Source organism: Hypomesus nipponensis, chromosome 2 (assembly GCF_054491055.1).
Source record: "Hypomesus nipponensis isolate SF chromosome 2, ASM5449105v1, whole genome shotgun sequence".
Classification (NCBI taxonomy): Eukaryota; Metazoa; Chordata; class Actinopteri; order Osmeriformes; family Osmeridae; genus Hypomesus; species Hypomesus nipponensis.
In genome coordinates, this window is record NC_140362.1 from 15,027,501 (window position 1) to 15,044,723 (window position 17,223).

General features: G+C 56.1%; 1 protein-coding gene across 4 annotated transcripts in view; it reads left to right on the top strand.

Annotated features, from left to right (window-relative positions):
- Positions 1–17,223, top strand: part of vps13b (vacuolar protein sorting 13 homolog B) — a 226,534-nt gene that overhangs the window by 65,537 nt on the left and 143,774 nt on the right. For all 4 annotated transcript variants that reach the window (XM_084708357.1, XM_084708365.1, XM_084708349.1 and 1 more), the window contains 2 exons: positions 1,847–1,981; positions 2,581–2,760. In XM_084708357.1, the coding sequence (XP_084564483.1) occupies positions 1,847–1,981; positions 2,581–2,760 (315 nt within the window). The remainder of the gene's footprint in view (positions 1–1,846; positions 1,982–2,580; positions 2,761–17,223) is intronic.

Sequence of the window (17,223 nt, forward strand, 5' to 3'; positions counted from 1 at the left end):
AAGTCTATTTGTGAAGATGAAAAACAGCACTCTCGTTTAGGAAGGTGGTCTCAGACTAGTCCAACCAATCAAGCCTGAGCTTTTATGCCATCAGTAAGTACTCGGCCCAATTAGGCCTCGGCTTTTCCCCCAACCCGGAGCAGTCTGTCCAATCAGAGCGCAACCTCCCAACGCCGTACCTCATCCCCTGCTCGGGCCGGCCTGTCTGGCCGCGGAGTAAACCATCCATCAGGACGGAGGGACGCAGAGATGGAGGGAGAAGCAGAGGACGGAGAGAGAGGAGGGGAGAGAGAGAGGAGGGGAGAGAGAGAGGAGGGGATAGAGAGGAGTGGATGGTTCGGACTTGCCTCCGTTTCCTGAGTGCTCTTTAAGCAGCGCAGCTGGAACGGGTCCAGACACCGTTACGGAGTAATGGCCTGGCGCGCCGCCAAGCAGGGGAGCCTGCCCGCTGCTCTCTCTGGCAGCCCCTCAGCGTTGCTTTATTGACTCAATATTGATCGCTGGTATTTATTAGGAGTCTGTACGCCCTCCCCCCCTCCCACGCCCCCCCCCCCCTTCACCCGCACACACACACACACACCGCCCCCAGCCACCCGTCGCTTCCCCAAGCCTTTTATGCGCTGCCTTCCCCAGGAACACAGGAGAAAAACAAAGTGTGTTTCTCTTTCTCCCGGGCTTCTGCTGCCAAGACGAAAACACCGGCAGGTTCCGCTAGGGTTCTGCTGGGGGTTCTGCTCGAGTTCCGCCCGGGGGGGCCCCTGAAGAGCCGTGATGGCTCCTAGGTAACGGAACACCAGTGTCTGTGTGACGGAAAGCGTTTGGGTGAAAAGCGTGAGGCCCCCGGGAGCTGGAACAGGTGATGTCAGAGCGCGATGACAGTGCCAGCCTGCCAGGAGGAATGCGCACGCTACGGACGGGCTCCCTGCTCCTAGGGCTTGGCAAGGCGCTCGCGCTCGTCAAAACTCCAAACCTCACAGTATCTTTTACCAATCAAGCCTTTCCTCGCTCCCTCCCGCCCGCCCCTTCCCTCGCTCTCTCCTTCCATCCACCGTTCACCCCCACCCCCCCCACCCCCCTCAACCCTCTCTCCACTCACCATAGAAATAACATTGACATATCATAGTGCTGTGTGTGTGATTCCTCTCGCCACAGTGCTAACTCTCTCTCTCTGTCCTTGGAACGATGGCAGGCAGGGAGTTCTTCCACCTGGCCCTTTGCCACAGCACAGACAACGTGGTAGCAGTCAGTGCTGTTAGAGGGGGAGAGAGGGGGAGAGATAGAAAAGGGGAGAGATAGAAAAGAGGAGAGAAGGAGAGAGGTGGAGACAGAGAGAGAGAGAGAGAGTGTTGGGGGGAGAGAGAGGGAGCATACAATACTACAACTCAAGTCTAAACTGTAGACTGTTTGAAGATCTCAATCTCCAGATCTCTTTTTCGTCTTCTGCTCAACCCTCCGATGAGGAGGCGTTTCTGCTCGAGGAGCAGGTAGATCAGTGCACACGTTTTTACTGCAGCGTTTAACGGCTAGTGGAGGAGGCCCATCTGGGGTCGCCCCCCCCCTCCCCCCCGGCCCTCACAGCACCTTGCAATGCACCTTGTTCCCCTCAGAACACATCTACCAGATGCACACAACAACAGGCTTCCCCAAACGAGCTCGAGTTGGAGCACCTGGTTTGTGGTATGTGCGTGTGCACGCGCATGTGTGTGTGTCTCAGGACCCTGCAGAACAGGGGGTCAGCACCGACAGCGAAAAGGCCAATCAGGTGTTTGACGAAGTAGCGGTGGTGGCGCTGCGAAACCTGCCGGACGCCACCTCATCCTGGCTCTGTGTTTTTGCCTTTTATTAGGTGCGAAGCCCCCGAGCCCAGGCCCGACCCTGGAGGCCTCGGTCCAGAACGTGGAGCTGAAGATCTGCAGCCGCGCCACGCTGCACTGCGCCTCCGGGACCGTGGGAGCTGTTAAAGTGTGTGCCAGGACCCCAGGTGTGTGCAGCTGTGCCCTGTTAAACTTTACTGCTTGTGTAGGGGGGGGGAGAAAAGGAGAGAGAGAGAGAGAGAGACAGAGAGAGCCCGTCTGGACTCCCCTGTCTTCACGTTTACACACCTTTGCTCGCTCTTTGTCTCTCGCTCTCTGTCGCTGTTTCTCTCCCTCGCTCTCTCCCTCGCTCTCTCCCTCTCTCTCCTCACTCATTGCCGCCACATTGCTGTCTCTTTTTCTCTCTCGCCCCCTCCATGTCCGGTCCCTCACTCCAGACCTGGTATTGCGTCACTGCTATCTTGTTTGGTGCTGTTGTTGAGCTCTGGCCAGCTATTTGACGACGGGAATAGAAAGGACCGTTATCTCCTTGATCTCTGGGATGTCTATGATCCGATGTCTCGTGTCTTGTCCGGGTCCGTGGGGAGCTCAGGACCACGGAGAGTTCAGCAGGTCCATCTTCTCCTTCCTGCCCTGCGCTCCCAGGCGAGCGGCCATGCTGTTTCCCTACCCGTCTTTACCTACTCCACGTCTAGGCTGGTTGGGGAAGGGGATGCTAGCGGCTGTGGGAGCCATGTTTGGACTCAAGCCACCCTCTCTCGTCCAGGCTCGTCGGAAGGGGCAAAGGAGCGCCTGGTGCCGTTGATCCAGGGCCCCTCTGACACCAAGGAGCTCCACAGGCGCCGCTGGCTCAACGAGGTCCGCAAGCCCGAGTCCCTCCTGGCCCCGGACCTGCTGGCCTTCTCTGTCCAGGTGCCCCAGACTGGACACGACTGCAGGAACTCAGGTGAGATCCTCTCTCTCCTTTCCTCTCCTCCAGTCCTCTCCTCTCCTCCAGCTCTCTCCTCTCCTCTCTCTCTCTCTCTCTCTCTCTCTCTCTCTCTCTCTCTCTCTCTCTCTCTCTCTCTTTCTCTCTCTTTCTCTCTCTCTCTCGCTCTCCGAGAATCCCAGGGAAGTCCCGCCGAGCCACGAGCCGTGATTGATGCTCGCGGAAAAAGCTGTACTCGACCGTCCACGCTCTCATATCCTTCCCCGCGAGTCACTAAAAACCCCTCCGAGCGCAGGTCTGTGAGGCGCTCCGGGACACGTCCCCCCCCGCGGCTAACGCCGGCTACAGGAGAAACTGAGAGACCACATGAAAACCATAGCCCTCAAGTCGGAGTCCAGGTTGTCTTCAGAGCACAACTCTACATCACTTTTAATACAGGCTACACAGATTCATCGTGTGTCCTTGACTTAAACCCCAAAAGCGGGCCTTCAATCATGTCGGGGGGCGGGGGGGACCCCGGGGCCCCTCAATGCGGCAGAGAGCCACTCAGCCTCCGCCCACAGCCGGGGAGGCTGGAGCCTTCGCTGACGGGGAGGCGAGGAGTGCGTTTAGAGCGGGGAGGGATTTGTGAGGTCAAGCTCAATGGAGGAATTTCCTCTCCTCTCAGTGTCACTCTGTCCGTCATCTCCCAAGCCGCTCGCGGTAAAAAAACGAGTGCGGTCATGTCACCGACGTGTCCTGTCAGGGACACTTGCTCGATGTCACGCCGCGAGGAACGCAGAGATGGACACTGATGATGTTGGCCTGAGGGGAGCCAAATGGGCTGGATGTAAATTCTGGAGGCAACGTCGCGTTTCTGACACTGAGCCCCCTTTTATGGGTCTGCAGACATAGATAGATATTTTTAGGAACCACAGTAAATTCTATTTAGTGCTCAGCAGACTATTATTGTGATTTAGGGAGAGTATTATTTCGGCAAAGCGATGGCTCATAAATGCAGTACATATTTTTGAATATTAAAACCTGATCTGAACACAAACCAGAGGACTGGATGGGATGGGGGAAGCAGTCGGGGGGGGGGGGGGGGGCGGGGGAGGAGAGGCGGGGGGGTAGCAGGCGTGGGTTTGGCGGGTGGGGGGAGATGACTCCCAGAAGCCCAGGATATATCTCCAGCAGATGTGGAAAAGTGGAGACCTTTTATTCTCTCGCTTTCTTTCTCTCTCTCTCGTTCGCTCTTTCTCCACCCCCTTTACTGCTTTCCCAGAGAGAGAGAGACACACAGAACAAGACAGGGAAGAGAAGCAGAAAGATGGAGAGAACAGAGAGAGAGGCAGGCCCCTCCTGATCCAGAGCAGGCGTGGCCGTCAGCGGGCCCGGGTGCTAATCGGGGGAGAGCACCTCGACTGGCCCGGCAGAACACACTGTATTTCTGCCAGGAGTTTGCTTTATTCTCCTTTCTACATGTCAGTGGGGGGGGCGGGGGGGGGGGGGAAGTGACAGGATCCAATCCAGGTCCACACAGGATCCCTTCTCTCTGGGACCTAGCTGTGATGAAGGAGCTGAAACAAGCTGGACATCACGTGGGTGTGTGTGTGTGTGTGTGTGTGTGAGGGGGTTGCGGGTTCAAACTCATATGAAAGAGCTTCAGAGCCCTGGTCGGAGACCTCCATTTGTGGCGTGTTAATGGAATGATGGATGCCACGCCTGGCCTACACACACACACACACACACACACCCAGACGTGGCACACACACAGATGAAACATGGAGCAGCGTGGCGTTGGGAAGGCCCCCCCCCACCCCCCCAAACCCCCCCCAGTTCGCTGGGGCTCCCCGGGGGCCAGCCTTGCTGTTCAGCGTTTGTGATCATGACATTTCAGAATCTCTGCAGCACTTGGCCCCGGGATCAAACGCATTTGATGTCTCCCATGTGGCTCTGTGTATTCCATTTCGACTTCTCAGAGCGCCATCAGCACTGTGCTCACTCTCTGTTAGCTCCCGCGTCACATCCACACTGGCGACGTTGAACATAAGCTAGGCCAATCAAAGTTTTGATTCTATTATTGCTGTGATCTATACAGTAGCAGCTCGGGTCTAATGTTTGGGCTCAGGATGATGTTAAATATGGACAGGAAGGGATGGTTCCCTCTCCCCGGGAAAACATAACATTTGTTTTAGGGAAAGGAGACGTTGACTTTTGGTTAGTGCCAAAAGTGAGCGTGTGTGTGTGTCTGTGCGCTTGCATGCGTGTATGCGGTTCCATGTTTATGTGAATGTTTAAACGTGCGTGCACGTGTGTGTGTGCTTGTGGATGTGTGTGTGTGTGTGTGTGCATGCCATGGGTGTTTGTGTGTGTGTGCGTACATGCGTGCGTGTATAAAGTGGAGGGCAGAGCGTGGAGGGAAGCCCAGCCTGCGTTTCCTCCAGCCTCTGGATCATCTCATCCCCTACTGCTTGTGACAGCCTCTGGAAGTCACCTCCACCAGGCTAACGAGTCCCCTAATGTCCCCCAGAAGCTGGCCTCCCTTCTGGGGCGGAGGCAGATGTTACCCAGCCTCCCCTCCTCCCCTCCGGTGCTGCTCTGCATCTCGTTTCTAAGCTAATGTTTAGGAGTTTGAAATGTCTTGATTAGAGACTGGTATAACAGACCTTTTCAAGGGATTAAACTTGTTTGTAACCAATGATAATATAACAACCGACAATACAATTCCTAGTGATGATGTAGAAGCTGTTAGTCATCCTGTGGAAGGAGCCTGGTTAGCTAGCCAAACTACGGGAGTTGTAGGCTAGCTCGTTCTCCGGCTGGGCCGCGCCGGGTGTTTGAATGCGGGGCCAACGCGTGTTCTTCTCCTCGGGACGTGGACCAGCCCATCTCCGGATCAGAACATCTCCATCTGGATCCTGTCTAATTGTTTACCAGAGAATAAAAAATAAATAAAAAATATTCCAATTAAGTTAGAAAATGGGAGGCTATGCTTGCCCAGCTCCTGGCTCTCCTGACCAATCTGTTTTGGTTTAGTACAGCTGAGGTTGGAACATTCTAATAAATTAAACACAATTAAAGGCGTGGGATTTATCGCAAAAAGAACTGAGGAACATGGCTTTGAAACGTCCTCTTTTACGGGGCCAAGTGCGTATAATAATTTAATATTGGCTGTTAACCCTTTGTGGTACAACGTGATGGTCCCAGATGAGTTCTTCTAATTGAGAGCTCCTTCCAGATGGAATGGTCCACCATACAAGCTCTTGGCAGCTGTAGGAGGGTTCCAGCCAATAATTTCATGCTTTATGCATTTTTCTTTTCTTCTTTTTTTAAAACATTTTTTATTTTTTTACAAAGAACGGTACATGATTCAGATGTGCGTTTCGTGTTATGACACTGTGAGTAATGAGAAATCAATGGCGTGATTAAAAAGGCATCGGGAATGCGGACGGAAAGAACAGATGAAGAAAGATTGGGGGAGAGAGAGAGATAGGAAGAGAGACGGAGAGAGAGACGGAGAGAGAGACGGAGAGAGAGACGGAGAGAGAGACGGAGAGAGACGGAGAGAGACGGAGAGTGACGGAAGGAGTGAGTGGAGTCATGGACAGTGGTCCAGGCCAAACTTGGGGCCACCAGGACCAGACTTGGAACCAGGCTGGAACCAGGCGACCCTGAACCCAGGGATGCCTCCAAGGCCAGTTCCCATCTGAGAGCCTGGCCTGTCAGGCAGCCAGCAGGCTGGACAGAGACTGCTGCTGTGGCCTGTCATCCTTGGGGAGCACAAGGAGGCTAAGGACCCTGGACCCATCAGCCCAGCCCAGCCTGGGTGGGGGGGCGGGGGCCACGAGGGCGTGTGAGGAGCCAGGGTTCAGGGGCCCCTGGTGAAACCACATGGCAGACCGCCAGCAATGCAGGTGTTCCCCCAAGTGGGGGTGGGGGGTGGGGGTGGGGGTGGGGGTGGGGAGGGTGTATGATCATAGAGAACAGAGCGGAGGGCGGGGGGGGTGAAAGCTAAAAAGGGAGAGTTGGAAAAAGAGATGGAGATGAAGAGAAAGAGAGAGAGAGAGAAAGTGCATGTGTTTTCCCTAGGCACCCCAGCAGCTGTGAGACAATGATTTATGCTTTTCTCAGAACTCCGGGATTTCAGAATGTTACATTTAATCAAACACACAGAGAGCAGAGCAAATGTTAGAGATGTTCCACATAAAGAGCCCCCCACCACACACATGCGCACACACACACACACATGCACACGCACACACAAACCCCCCCCCCAGATTTGATCTCTTCACCATACCACTGGAGCAGTGGGAATATGGGAACAAAGTGATCTTTAATCTTAATTTAAACACATTGGGAGGGATTATGAAAAACGACGAGGAAAATTAACCCTCCGAGAATACCCGCGGCCTACGATACCAAACATGTTTCATCCCCTAATTGCTTTAAAACCTGTTTTCTCTCCCAGAGTGCAATCCCAGGGGCGTAGAGACAGTCCGGATTGAGCCGGTGTTAAAGACAGGAGTTTAGCCCCGCTCCTGATCCCCCTAGCGCTGGATCGACACAGGCCGCGCTGGCGCCCCGCTCCCCCGCCGGGTCAGCTGGAGCTGGAACGAGCGGCGGCGTGATGTCACGCGGCGGACGATGACAGCAACGTTCCCTCGCCATGCCACATGTGCGGCGCACTCGCCGGAACGCACATCTTTGATTGGTTAGGGCAAACAATGGAAGACGCTTGTGGTGCCTGACAGATGTGTGGGAATGTGCATTCTGTGGCGAGGGCTTGTTGTTTTATTCAAAAGCTGTGCGTGACGTGCCTGGGTGTGTGTGTGTGTGGGGGGGGGGGTGCGTAGGAATGTGCATGCGAGTAGTTTGAACATGTGTCTTTGCGCGTTTATGTATGAATGTGCGCTTGTGTTTATGTATGCACGTGTGTGTGTGTGTGCCATGTCAAAATGTGTGTGTGTGTTGACGGAAGAGGCAGGTCTATGTGTGTGTGTGTGTGTGTGTGTGTGTGTGAGAGACAGGTGTGTTCAGCTCAGCCTCAGCAATAGACCAGGAGACTAATGAGAGCAGGTGGGAGGGGAGGACAAGCTGCTTTGATCTGCCCCCCCCCCTGAAACCCTACCCCCTGGATGGACCTGGCCGCGGCCGGGGGTGTGAGATGGTGGTGGGCAGCTTCCCAGGACCAGGGTAGGGCGGGGGTTCCCAGGACCAGGGTGGGGCCACGGGGAGGTGGGAGGGGGGCAAGTCCCTGGTCTCCCCCAGTCATCCATCATGCTGGTGTTTCTCCCTGTGAGCGCAGGGCTCAGCCAGGGTGTTAAAGGACACACGGCCCAGACTCCTGCTGATGATGTGAAGCTGCTCTCTGCTGACTGACCAATACTGAGATGACCCTCTCTCTCTCTCTCTCTCTCTCTCTCTCTGTCTCTCTCTCTCTCTCTGTCTCTCTCTCTCTCTCTCTTTTTCATTCTTTCTTTCTCCCTTCACTTCTCCCTCTCTCCCCCTATTCTCTCTCCACGCCTATGTTTCCATTTCTCTGGTTGTTCCGGCTGGTTGTTCAGGCTGCTTGTGCACTGCTGCCCCCTAGATAAGCTGTGCTTGCTGGCTCGAGAACATAGTCAGACAGTTCTCCTCCATGTTGACAGTGAGTTTAGCCTCCAGACAGTCCTCTCCACTTCCCCTGGTCCTCCCACGATACTGTAAACAACCCTGCCTCTGTGACTGTGTGCGCGCGTATGTGTGTGTGTATGTGTGTGTGTGTAGTTCTTGGCTGTTAGCCGTCAGAACAACACAGAGAGATCTGGTGTCTTAGACAAGCATTGGTTTGTATTTACTGAACCAGGAGCACGTTTTTATCTCCATGACAAGCTGGAGTCAGTCCTGGAATTACGCTTACTCATCGTCCCAGCCGGCGTCCCCTGGGAGGCCACACAGGGTTTGTTTGGGGTGTTTCTGGCTGACTCTCTCCCATGGTGGCTTCAAGTCTTAGCGAGGCGTGTAGCTGGGGGCCGATGCTGCTCAGGATAGGTAAGGCGTATGACTGGTCCCGGTGCCCCCCCCCCCCCCTTCCCTGGAGAGAACAGGGCCGGGTATTGAGGTCAATTATGGCCCATTAGAGGAGCTGTTGGAGTGTGAAGTGTTGGGCTACTTAGAGCACTCTCACAGTGCTTAAAGCCGGCCGGGGGTTTGAGGCTGAGGCTCGGGATTGAGGCTAGGGTCAGAGGCTGGGGAAGGGGCAAAGTCATGGGCAGGAGGAAGAGTCGGGGGGAGGGGTGTTTGAGGCTGGAGGCAGACTCGGGGGTTGGGGCTGGAGGTGGAGTGAGGGGTTGGGGTTGATGCTGGAGGTTGTCGGGGGCCGGGGTAGAGGCTGGAGGCCGTGTCGGAGGCAGGGTTTGGTGTGGGTGAGTGACTGCTACAGTGGTCACGCTCTGAGCTTTCTGGAGATAACTGTCACCCGCTATCAAGCTTGGTGGTGGTGTGTGTGTGTGTGTGGGGGGGGGGGCGGGCGGGGGGTGTGAACTAGGGTCCTTCAGGGTCAGTGCTGCTTCTCATCCAGAAGATGAAGGAGGAGGAGGGTGGCAGGGCCGAGATAATGTTCTCCATGTGAAAGCAGAGTGGACACACCTCTCACAGCAGTAATTAACCCAGCACGGAGCTAATTGCTCTTTTTCTGCAGCCCAGGGGAGACTCTGCAGTCCGTCCCAGGGGTGTGAACATGCGCCCTGGGCCCCCGTCTCTGACGTGCAGAAATTCCCGCCATCCCTTTGATCTGTGGGTCGTGTTCGGGGGGGGGGGGGGGTGTGACCTGGGTGATCGGTGCGACCAGAGTTGTTCCTTTTCCTAAGAAACGACCAGGCTCCATCATATCTGCTCCTCTTCCACATCCGAAGGTAACATGAGCCTTCGTTTCTAGTCCTCCATCCCTTTCTGCTCTCCCTCCTTCCATGTGTGCCCCCAGGCTGCTGAACAGCTGGAGAGAGCGCTGATGTGGCTCGCGTGCTACTGGGTGCGGAGCCGCTCTCCGGCCACCCCATCCGTCCTCCGGGACGGTGCAATCCATCCCGAGTGTTTGTCAGGGGGGCACTCGGTAAGCGCCTGATGAGAGTCCTCTGGAGAGGCGGCGCGGAGCTCTTCAAGTGGCCGCGAGCCCGTCGAGTTACAGGGCCGGGGTCATTATACATGGGGCTGTACCCCCCTCCCCCCCCGCCCAGGCGTAAGAGAGAGGCAGCTCTTTCCCCTTCCAAGTGCTTCACCAGCTGTGCTGCTTTTTACTCTGCCCGCCTTCATTCATCAGTTTAGGCGGCGGGGCGGGGGAGAAAATGGGGAAAGAGAGAATGAAGAGATGAGAATAGGCCTTCGCCTGTCCAGAGACACTTTCTTGGTCGTGTACGGAGCTTTGTCTATCGTCCTGACTGCCTGTCTGTCTGTCTGTCAGTCTGTCTAGTGCTGGCTGGTTAGTCAAGTGGACTGTGGTAATCCCCAGCCTGCCATTGGGTTTAAAGACTGTTTATGTTTTATCCAGGCCGGCCCGGGCAGCAGAAGCAGGTCAATGCTGTTAACCTTATCTAATTGAATGTTGTCATTGGATCAAAGGTCGCCGCATTCCAGCCAGTCACATCAAACGCCGCGCCGCGCAATCCCACCGATTGGCTGAGCCACATCACTGCGTTCTGACCGTCTTATTCCCACCGATCAAGGCGGCTAACGCGGCGACACACACGACCGCTGGTTGCCATGATACCGGCAGTGCCTGTCCAGCTGTCAGAAACACTCCGCCCCTGCTGCACCGAGGGCCGTCCCTCTGGTTGAATGTTCGTCCTGTTCATACCCTCCGAGGCAGAATCAATGAGCTGTGGAGGAGCATGGCTTTCACTCATATGTATACACGGCCTTCTTCAGTGCGTCTCTGTGCTAGAGATGGTGTGTGTGTGTGTGTGTGTGTGCTGTGTGCGCGTCCCAGAGGATGCGGGAGGTCGCGGTGTCTGTGTTCTGGAACTCTGCTCCAGTGTGTTTCTTCATGCCGTCTGTCTCGTGGTTCCAGAGCTGATCAGGCACAGGTCGCTAGCTCCCATTTGAGCAGGTTACTGATTCATGCTGCCAACGGAACCCTCCGCCGGGGCTGACTGGCCAACCAGAGAGCAGCTCCAGTCAGCCTCGTTCCCAGCCTCCTCCGTTTTACCCAGCCCCGGCCTCATCTCCGGCCACTTTCCCATCCCCAGCCCAGCCCCCCCTCCCTCCCCCCTCTCATCACCAGCCTCACCCCCAGCCCCAACCCCAGCCTCCGCCCTTCCCAGCAGTTATGCATGCAGTGACGTGCTATGAGCAGGAGGTGGAACTGATGGCTGTCTCCTTGCCAGCTTGCAGGTCTGGGAGCAGGGGGTGCTGTGTGGGAGGGACCAGAGGCCATCAGCCTCTTCACAGCTCAGCTACCTCACTGCACCCTGCCCCGAAACATCCCCCCTCCTCCTCCTCCTCCACCTGCTTCCCACACATCCTCACTTTCCCAGGCTCCGCATGCCTGAGTTCTCGAAGAAGCCCAGCTCCGTACAAACGGGTTCCAGAACCCGGCTCTGACAGAAGTGTTCTAGAACAAAGCCAGAACTCTCCGAGATTGCAGTGGTGAAGGAAAAAAAGAGAGAGTGCAGACTGTGAGAGTGAGAGAGAAAGTGAGAGAGAGGCAGGGAAGTATTTTGTGTAACGTCTCTGACACTGATGCGGGATTAGCGTTGGAGCAATTGGTTAAGCTGTAATTAATTAAGCTAATTAGGGCGGTGGGCGGCGGGGTGGGGTGGGAGAGGTTTCTCACCGCTCGGCAGGAATAAGAGGCGTGTAATTAATGGAATCAGCCAGTAGGAACAAGACTGCAGGGACTATGGGACTCTCTGAGATGGAATGTGACACCACAGCGCCGGGATGGAATTCTCCCAGCAAACACACACACACACACACACACACACACACACACACACGTACCCACATGCCACACACACCAGCCTTACCATCCTCGGTTCACCATCTAACTGATGACCTCAAGCTTTCATCTCCCCATCCTCCTTTGTGAACCGTCGCACTCCGGCTCGCTCAGGGGAACTACTTTCAGCCTCCCTGTTTTAGAGTTTGGCCGCTGCAGACTACAAGTCCCGCCCATCCGTCATTCGGCCGGGTCACCAGTTAAACTGAACAAACATTGACTCTGCCGCCTTGTTCCTGCTCCAAACTCTTGGCCAGCGAACCTGTTTCCTAACTAACTATATGATTAAACAATGATGGATGGCTGGCTGAAGCCAGGGCTGAATATAAAGGCCGTTAGAGGCTCAGAGAGTTCTGGTCCGCAGGCGTCGGGTCATGCGTTTGCGGAGTGTTAGAATGTGTGGGAACGGCAGTGTGTGTTGGTCGGCTGCCACCCTGCGCAGGCTGGCGTGGGACGCTGTGTGTTTGGAGGGTGACGTGGTGTTCACTGGCGATGCCAGTGTGCAGTCTCACCTCCCAAAGTTTCACCTGACACCTAACGGTCGCACGCACGCGCTCACACACAAACACCCGCGGCGCGAGCGCCGCCGATGCACGTTGACACTTAACACTCACGCTCGCGAGAGATTCATAAGGAAAGATATTAAAGCCCGACTGTAAATGAATGACATCAGCAGGCCGCGCGAGTGTAATACTCTTGCTTATTTGACTTTGCCATGACTTTATTTCTGTGGTTCGTGTTGAACGTTGCACATGGATCTGACTTTGGCGCCTCATCTGTCATGATTCCCGCTCACTTCTGCCCTTGGTTTGGTGTTCTAGCACGTTTTAGGTTCCACCACGTCACCCTTGGGTTCTAGAACACGTCTTCCACGGCCTGTGGGGTTCCAACTAGTGACGGGCTGTTTTCTGTTCCTACGCGCGCACGTGCAGACGCACACACACACCTACACACTTTGCACACACGGTTTCTCCTAACTTGGCATGTCACTGAGAAGCAGTAGCATTCATCTGCGTAGCTTCAAAATGGGATGCACCTGGCTCTCCCTTACACACACGCACACGCATACGCACACACACACACACACACACACAGCCTCCTGGACAGTGTGTTTATTTGAACTGTACACACACATCAAGTCTGTTTTACTGTAGAACCCAGCTATAAAACCTGCTCGGGGAACTTGGAACCAGGGACAGTGGGGTGGGGGCGCATGGTGAGACGTATGAACGACACGAACCGAAAGATACAAAGAGAGGTAGAGATGAAAAGAGACGAGCAGATTTATTGTGTTATTCCACGCACGCACACACACACACGCACTCACACACACACGCACACGGTCCAGACCCAGTAGAGAGTGATTGAGGGGCCCACTCTGCCTGTCTCTGGTGTAAACAGCCTGGCCCAGACCCCGGCTCTGCCCCGCTGACCCTGCCCTGCTCTTCCCCCGCCCTCACCCCCTCACCCCTCTTAAACACCCCCTCCCAGGTGGGTGAGGAATGTTAATGGAGTGGGCTGGGGGGGGGGGTGGGTGGGTGGGAGAGGGCCAGGGAGGTGCCGTCCTCCCTCCAGGAGACCCCCTCTGAGAGGCCGGCCGCTGCCCAGCGAGAGTTACGGGGGCTGGGGCAGGAGCAGGGCCCTCTCCCCCTCTGGTAACCCGAGCCTGGTTGTATCAGTAGACACGGACAGGCCAGGCCATGACCGGTCATCCCTTACTCACATTATGACCTCTCTCTCTCTCACACACACACACACAAACGCACACGCACACACACACACACACACACACCGAGCACTTAGCTCCACTCTCTGCCTTGCCCTGCCTTGCCCTCTGCAAGTTTTCTTTACTTCAGATTTATCTCTGGACCCTGATTTATCCACCCCCCCCCCCTCCACCTCCACCCCCCAGACTTCTGTTTTCATAAGCTGCAAAGGGGGGGGGGGGGGCGGGGGGTGTACACCCTTACTCTACACCATGACTCATAGGAGCAGAGCCTGACATCAGATCTATTCATGAGATCAGCAGCAGAGTGTGTCCCGTTCATTACCGAAATTAATAAAGAAAACATTTTACGGCGACACCGGAGCCCTTGTTTGGAGAGCTGTGGCTAATATGTGCGCGCGGCCGCCCGTGTGTTAGTGTAGAGGCTGGCAGCGGGGGCCGAGCGACTGGCCGCGTCGGCGGGGAGGAGCGCCGGTCAGGCCCGGGGCCCGGGGGCTGAGGGGAGGGGGCGCACCTCTGCGGGGCCGTGGAGCTCCACCCGGGGCCCAGGCTTGCCCCGACTCGTCTGGCCTCTCTTTGACAGCAGCATGATGGCTGTCTGACGTGCCGGAGCGCAGACAGTCAAGGCCTCTGACACGCCAAGGCTGCTGCTGATGTGTGTGTGTGTGTGTGTGTGTGAGACCCATGAGTGATGTGAACTCCAGGCCAGCGGGGCATAGTCACAGCTCAGGGGGTTCTGGTGTGTAGATGGGTTGATAAGGTTTCTGGCACATTCCTCCGAGCTGGGGAGAAAGTGTGAACCCCCCTCGGTTTAGGAGGTGTGCAGGAGAGGTACTATTAGCCAGATAATTAGCCTACTTTATCAGATGGGGGGGGGGCAAGATCAAAGCTACCAGGGACAATTACCACTCCCCGGTGCCTAAATGAGGAGGGGGGTAAACTGGCACAGATGGAGAGACAGAGACACACCTCTCTCTCTTTTCCTGGTGTGTCGTGAGCAAGTGGAACCTGCAAGTGTATAAGTGTGCCCTCTGACTGGAGCAGACTGACCGCAGGGTGACTGGTGGACGGCTACATCCAGTGTGTGTGGGTGCCACAGAACGGCAGTCAGTCACCACGTCGCTGGGCAATTCACCGAGGCCTTAATGCTTCTTGATTGGAGTGTCAGAGGTCGCCCCCCCCCCCCCCCCTTCCAGAGGGAACCGTGTGATAAGAAGCAGACGTGAGGCTCAAAGGTGGGGGTGGAGGTCGTCACTGGGCCACTTGATGGGATTACAGCCCCAGAGTGGCCCAGTGGAGTCCATGACCCGAGTCCTAACCACAAGCCCTGTCTTCTGTCCCAGCACTGCCCCCTTCAGGCCCCAGCCCCCGGGCCCCCTCCACACCTAGCTCCAGCCCCCGGCCCATGCCCCCCCCCCCCCCCGTGGTGACAGGCTCACCCCCCTGTTGTTCACACCTCTCTTATCAGCCGAGGGGCTGTCAGCTATCTGAGCCTGGAGATGGAGCTTCCTGCCTGGCTGCTCTCTGTCCTGGACTAGCCTGGCTGCTCTCTGGCCTGGTCTAGCCTGGCTTGTCTCTGGCCTGGTCTAGCCTGGCTCCTCTCTGGCCTGGTCTAGCCTGGCTGCTCTCTGGCCTGGTCTAGCCTGGCTCCTCTCTGGCCTGGTCTAGCCTGGCTCCTCTCTGGCCTGGTCTAGCCTGGCTCGTCTCTGGCCTGGTCTAGCCTGGCTCCTCTCTGGCCTGGTCTAGCCTGGCTCCTCTCTGGCCTGGTCTAGCCTGGCTCCTCTCTGGACTGGTCTAGTCTGGCTCGTCTCTGGCCTGGTCTAGCCTGGCTCCTCTCTGGCCTGGTCTAGCCTGGCTCGTCTCTGGCCTGGTCTAGCCTGGCCTAGCCTGGTTCAGGACTGCAGACCAGGCTTATCAGCAAACCCACCAGAGCGCTTCACACTCCCCAGGTGGTGAGGTTAGGTGTGTGTGTGGCGGGTGGAAATCAGTTCAGAGGAGCTCAAAGCCCCATCCGCCTGGGTGTGAACGTAGGGTCGCCCCTGCTGTGAGGAGGAGGGAGACCCCAGAGCCAGCGGGGGACTGGAGACGGCCGCACCACAGCCACTACCGTGGCTCGCACCCCATTGGCTGGCCGGCACTTCAGGTGACAGAAGGCAGGGATGCCATAGGGTGCTGTCAGAGAGGCGGCTTCTGTGTGTGTGTGTGTGTGTGTGTGGATCACAGCAGAGGTCTGGGGGTGATGAGAGCCAGGAGAGAACACAGAGGTCAACCAGGCCTCTCACCTCGGTGCACTGTGGAATGACATTAGTTTTCTCTCAGCTGAACCGAGAAGATTAAAGGTTGCAACCAAAAGCTCTCCTCTCCACGAATGTAGATATTTGAGGATTTTTTACTTTTCCCCTCATGTACTGTTTGGTGTATGTGGAGTTACGGAGGGGGGGGGGGGGGGGGGGGGGGGTTCTGTTGTGTGTGTCTGTCTGTAGATGTGTGTGTGTGTGTGTGTGTGTGGGAGAAAGTCTTCAGGGAGAGTGTTCCATAAATCAGTCCTGGTGGATTCGTGGGAGGTTGTGTGTGTATGCGTGTGTGTGTGTGTGTGTTAGCGGGCGTGTATGTGTGTAACCAAGGTGTGAGCGCCGCATAATTCTCCTCCTAATGGTTGTTCACCGACCTGCCCCTGCCATCGCGCACTTTGACTTTTAATTTAAGACGGATGAATCATACTCGGGGAAACGTCCCATTTCAGAGCACAAGTCAATGTACTCCATGTGTTCGCACACCTCGAGGAACAGCATGTTCAGCCTCAAAGTGTACCGTCATAGTGCTCCATGGTGTCGGAGGGCTCTATATCATTCTGTTGTGTTGGCTGTGTGTCAGAGTGGATCCAGAGCTACTTACTGTAGCCATGTCCAGTATTAGGGATGAATGCCCGTGCATGGTGGGTGTGCGCGCGGCCGCGCGTCTCCCAGTCGGTGTGCCTCGTGGAGCCACCCGCTCTCCTCCCTACAGGGAGACTGGCGGGGTTGAAGCTGCAGCTTCATGAACGCCGTTTGGTACGCGGGGGGGGGGGGGGGGTACTGCCGGTTGGCGGTCCGTTCCTGAATGGTTGTGAGCTGCCATGGCTGTTCTTTGAAAGTGCGCAGAGAAGGCGCGGGCGTACGAATGGAAAGTCACTTCGAGGGAGAGAGGACAGGAGAGGGAGGGACGTTTCATGGGGGTCGTTTTTTGGGGGAATTGTATAGATGGGCCTTGTTCTAGACTTGAAGTGGTCGATTCTTTCTGTGACTGGGAAGAGTGGCCAACGAGTTTTGTCTTTGTTGACGCTCGCCTCTATGTTCGTCTGTAACCTCGACTCCGGGTGAGGGGACCCGAGGCCCTGCCCTGTAACTTAGTACCCAGCTCCAGGCTGAACGCCGTGGCTGCCCAGCTCTGGGGGGGCGCTGCATCGGATACGCTGGGTTTGCATGTGCTCTGGTTGGACGGCCCACATGTTCAGTCCACTGTGGTCTGCTGTGCCCAGCCCAGGCAGGCGGAGTAATAACACAGCCCATTACCCTCCCATGACTGTGTGGACCCACTCTACAGCTTGCTGTAACAGCACTGTGTTTGTGTGTCAGCGTGCGTGTTTGTGTGTCGTTTTTTTCCAAGTTGTGAGTTTTAAGACGGATGTCCTGTCCTGTGGACGTTATGGAGGTAGTTTGTTATCTTCGTGGTTGAGGGCCGGCAGGTGGGTGGTCCTGAGTGCTCTCTCCGGCGGCCATCTTTGAAGGCGCTTGTTTGACACTCTGCTGCCTTAATCTTT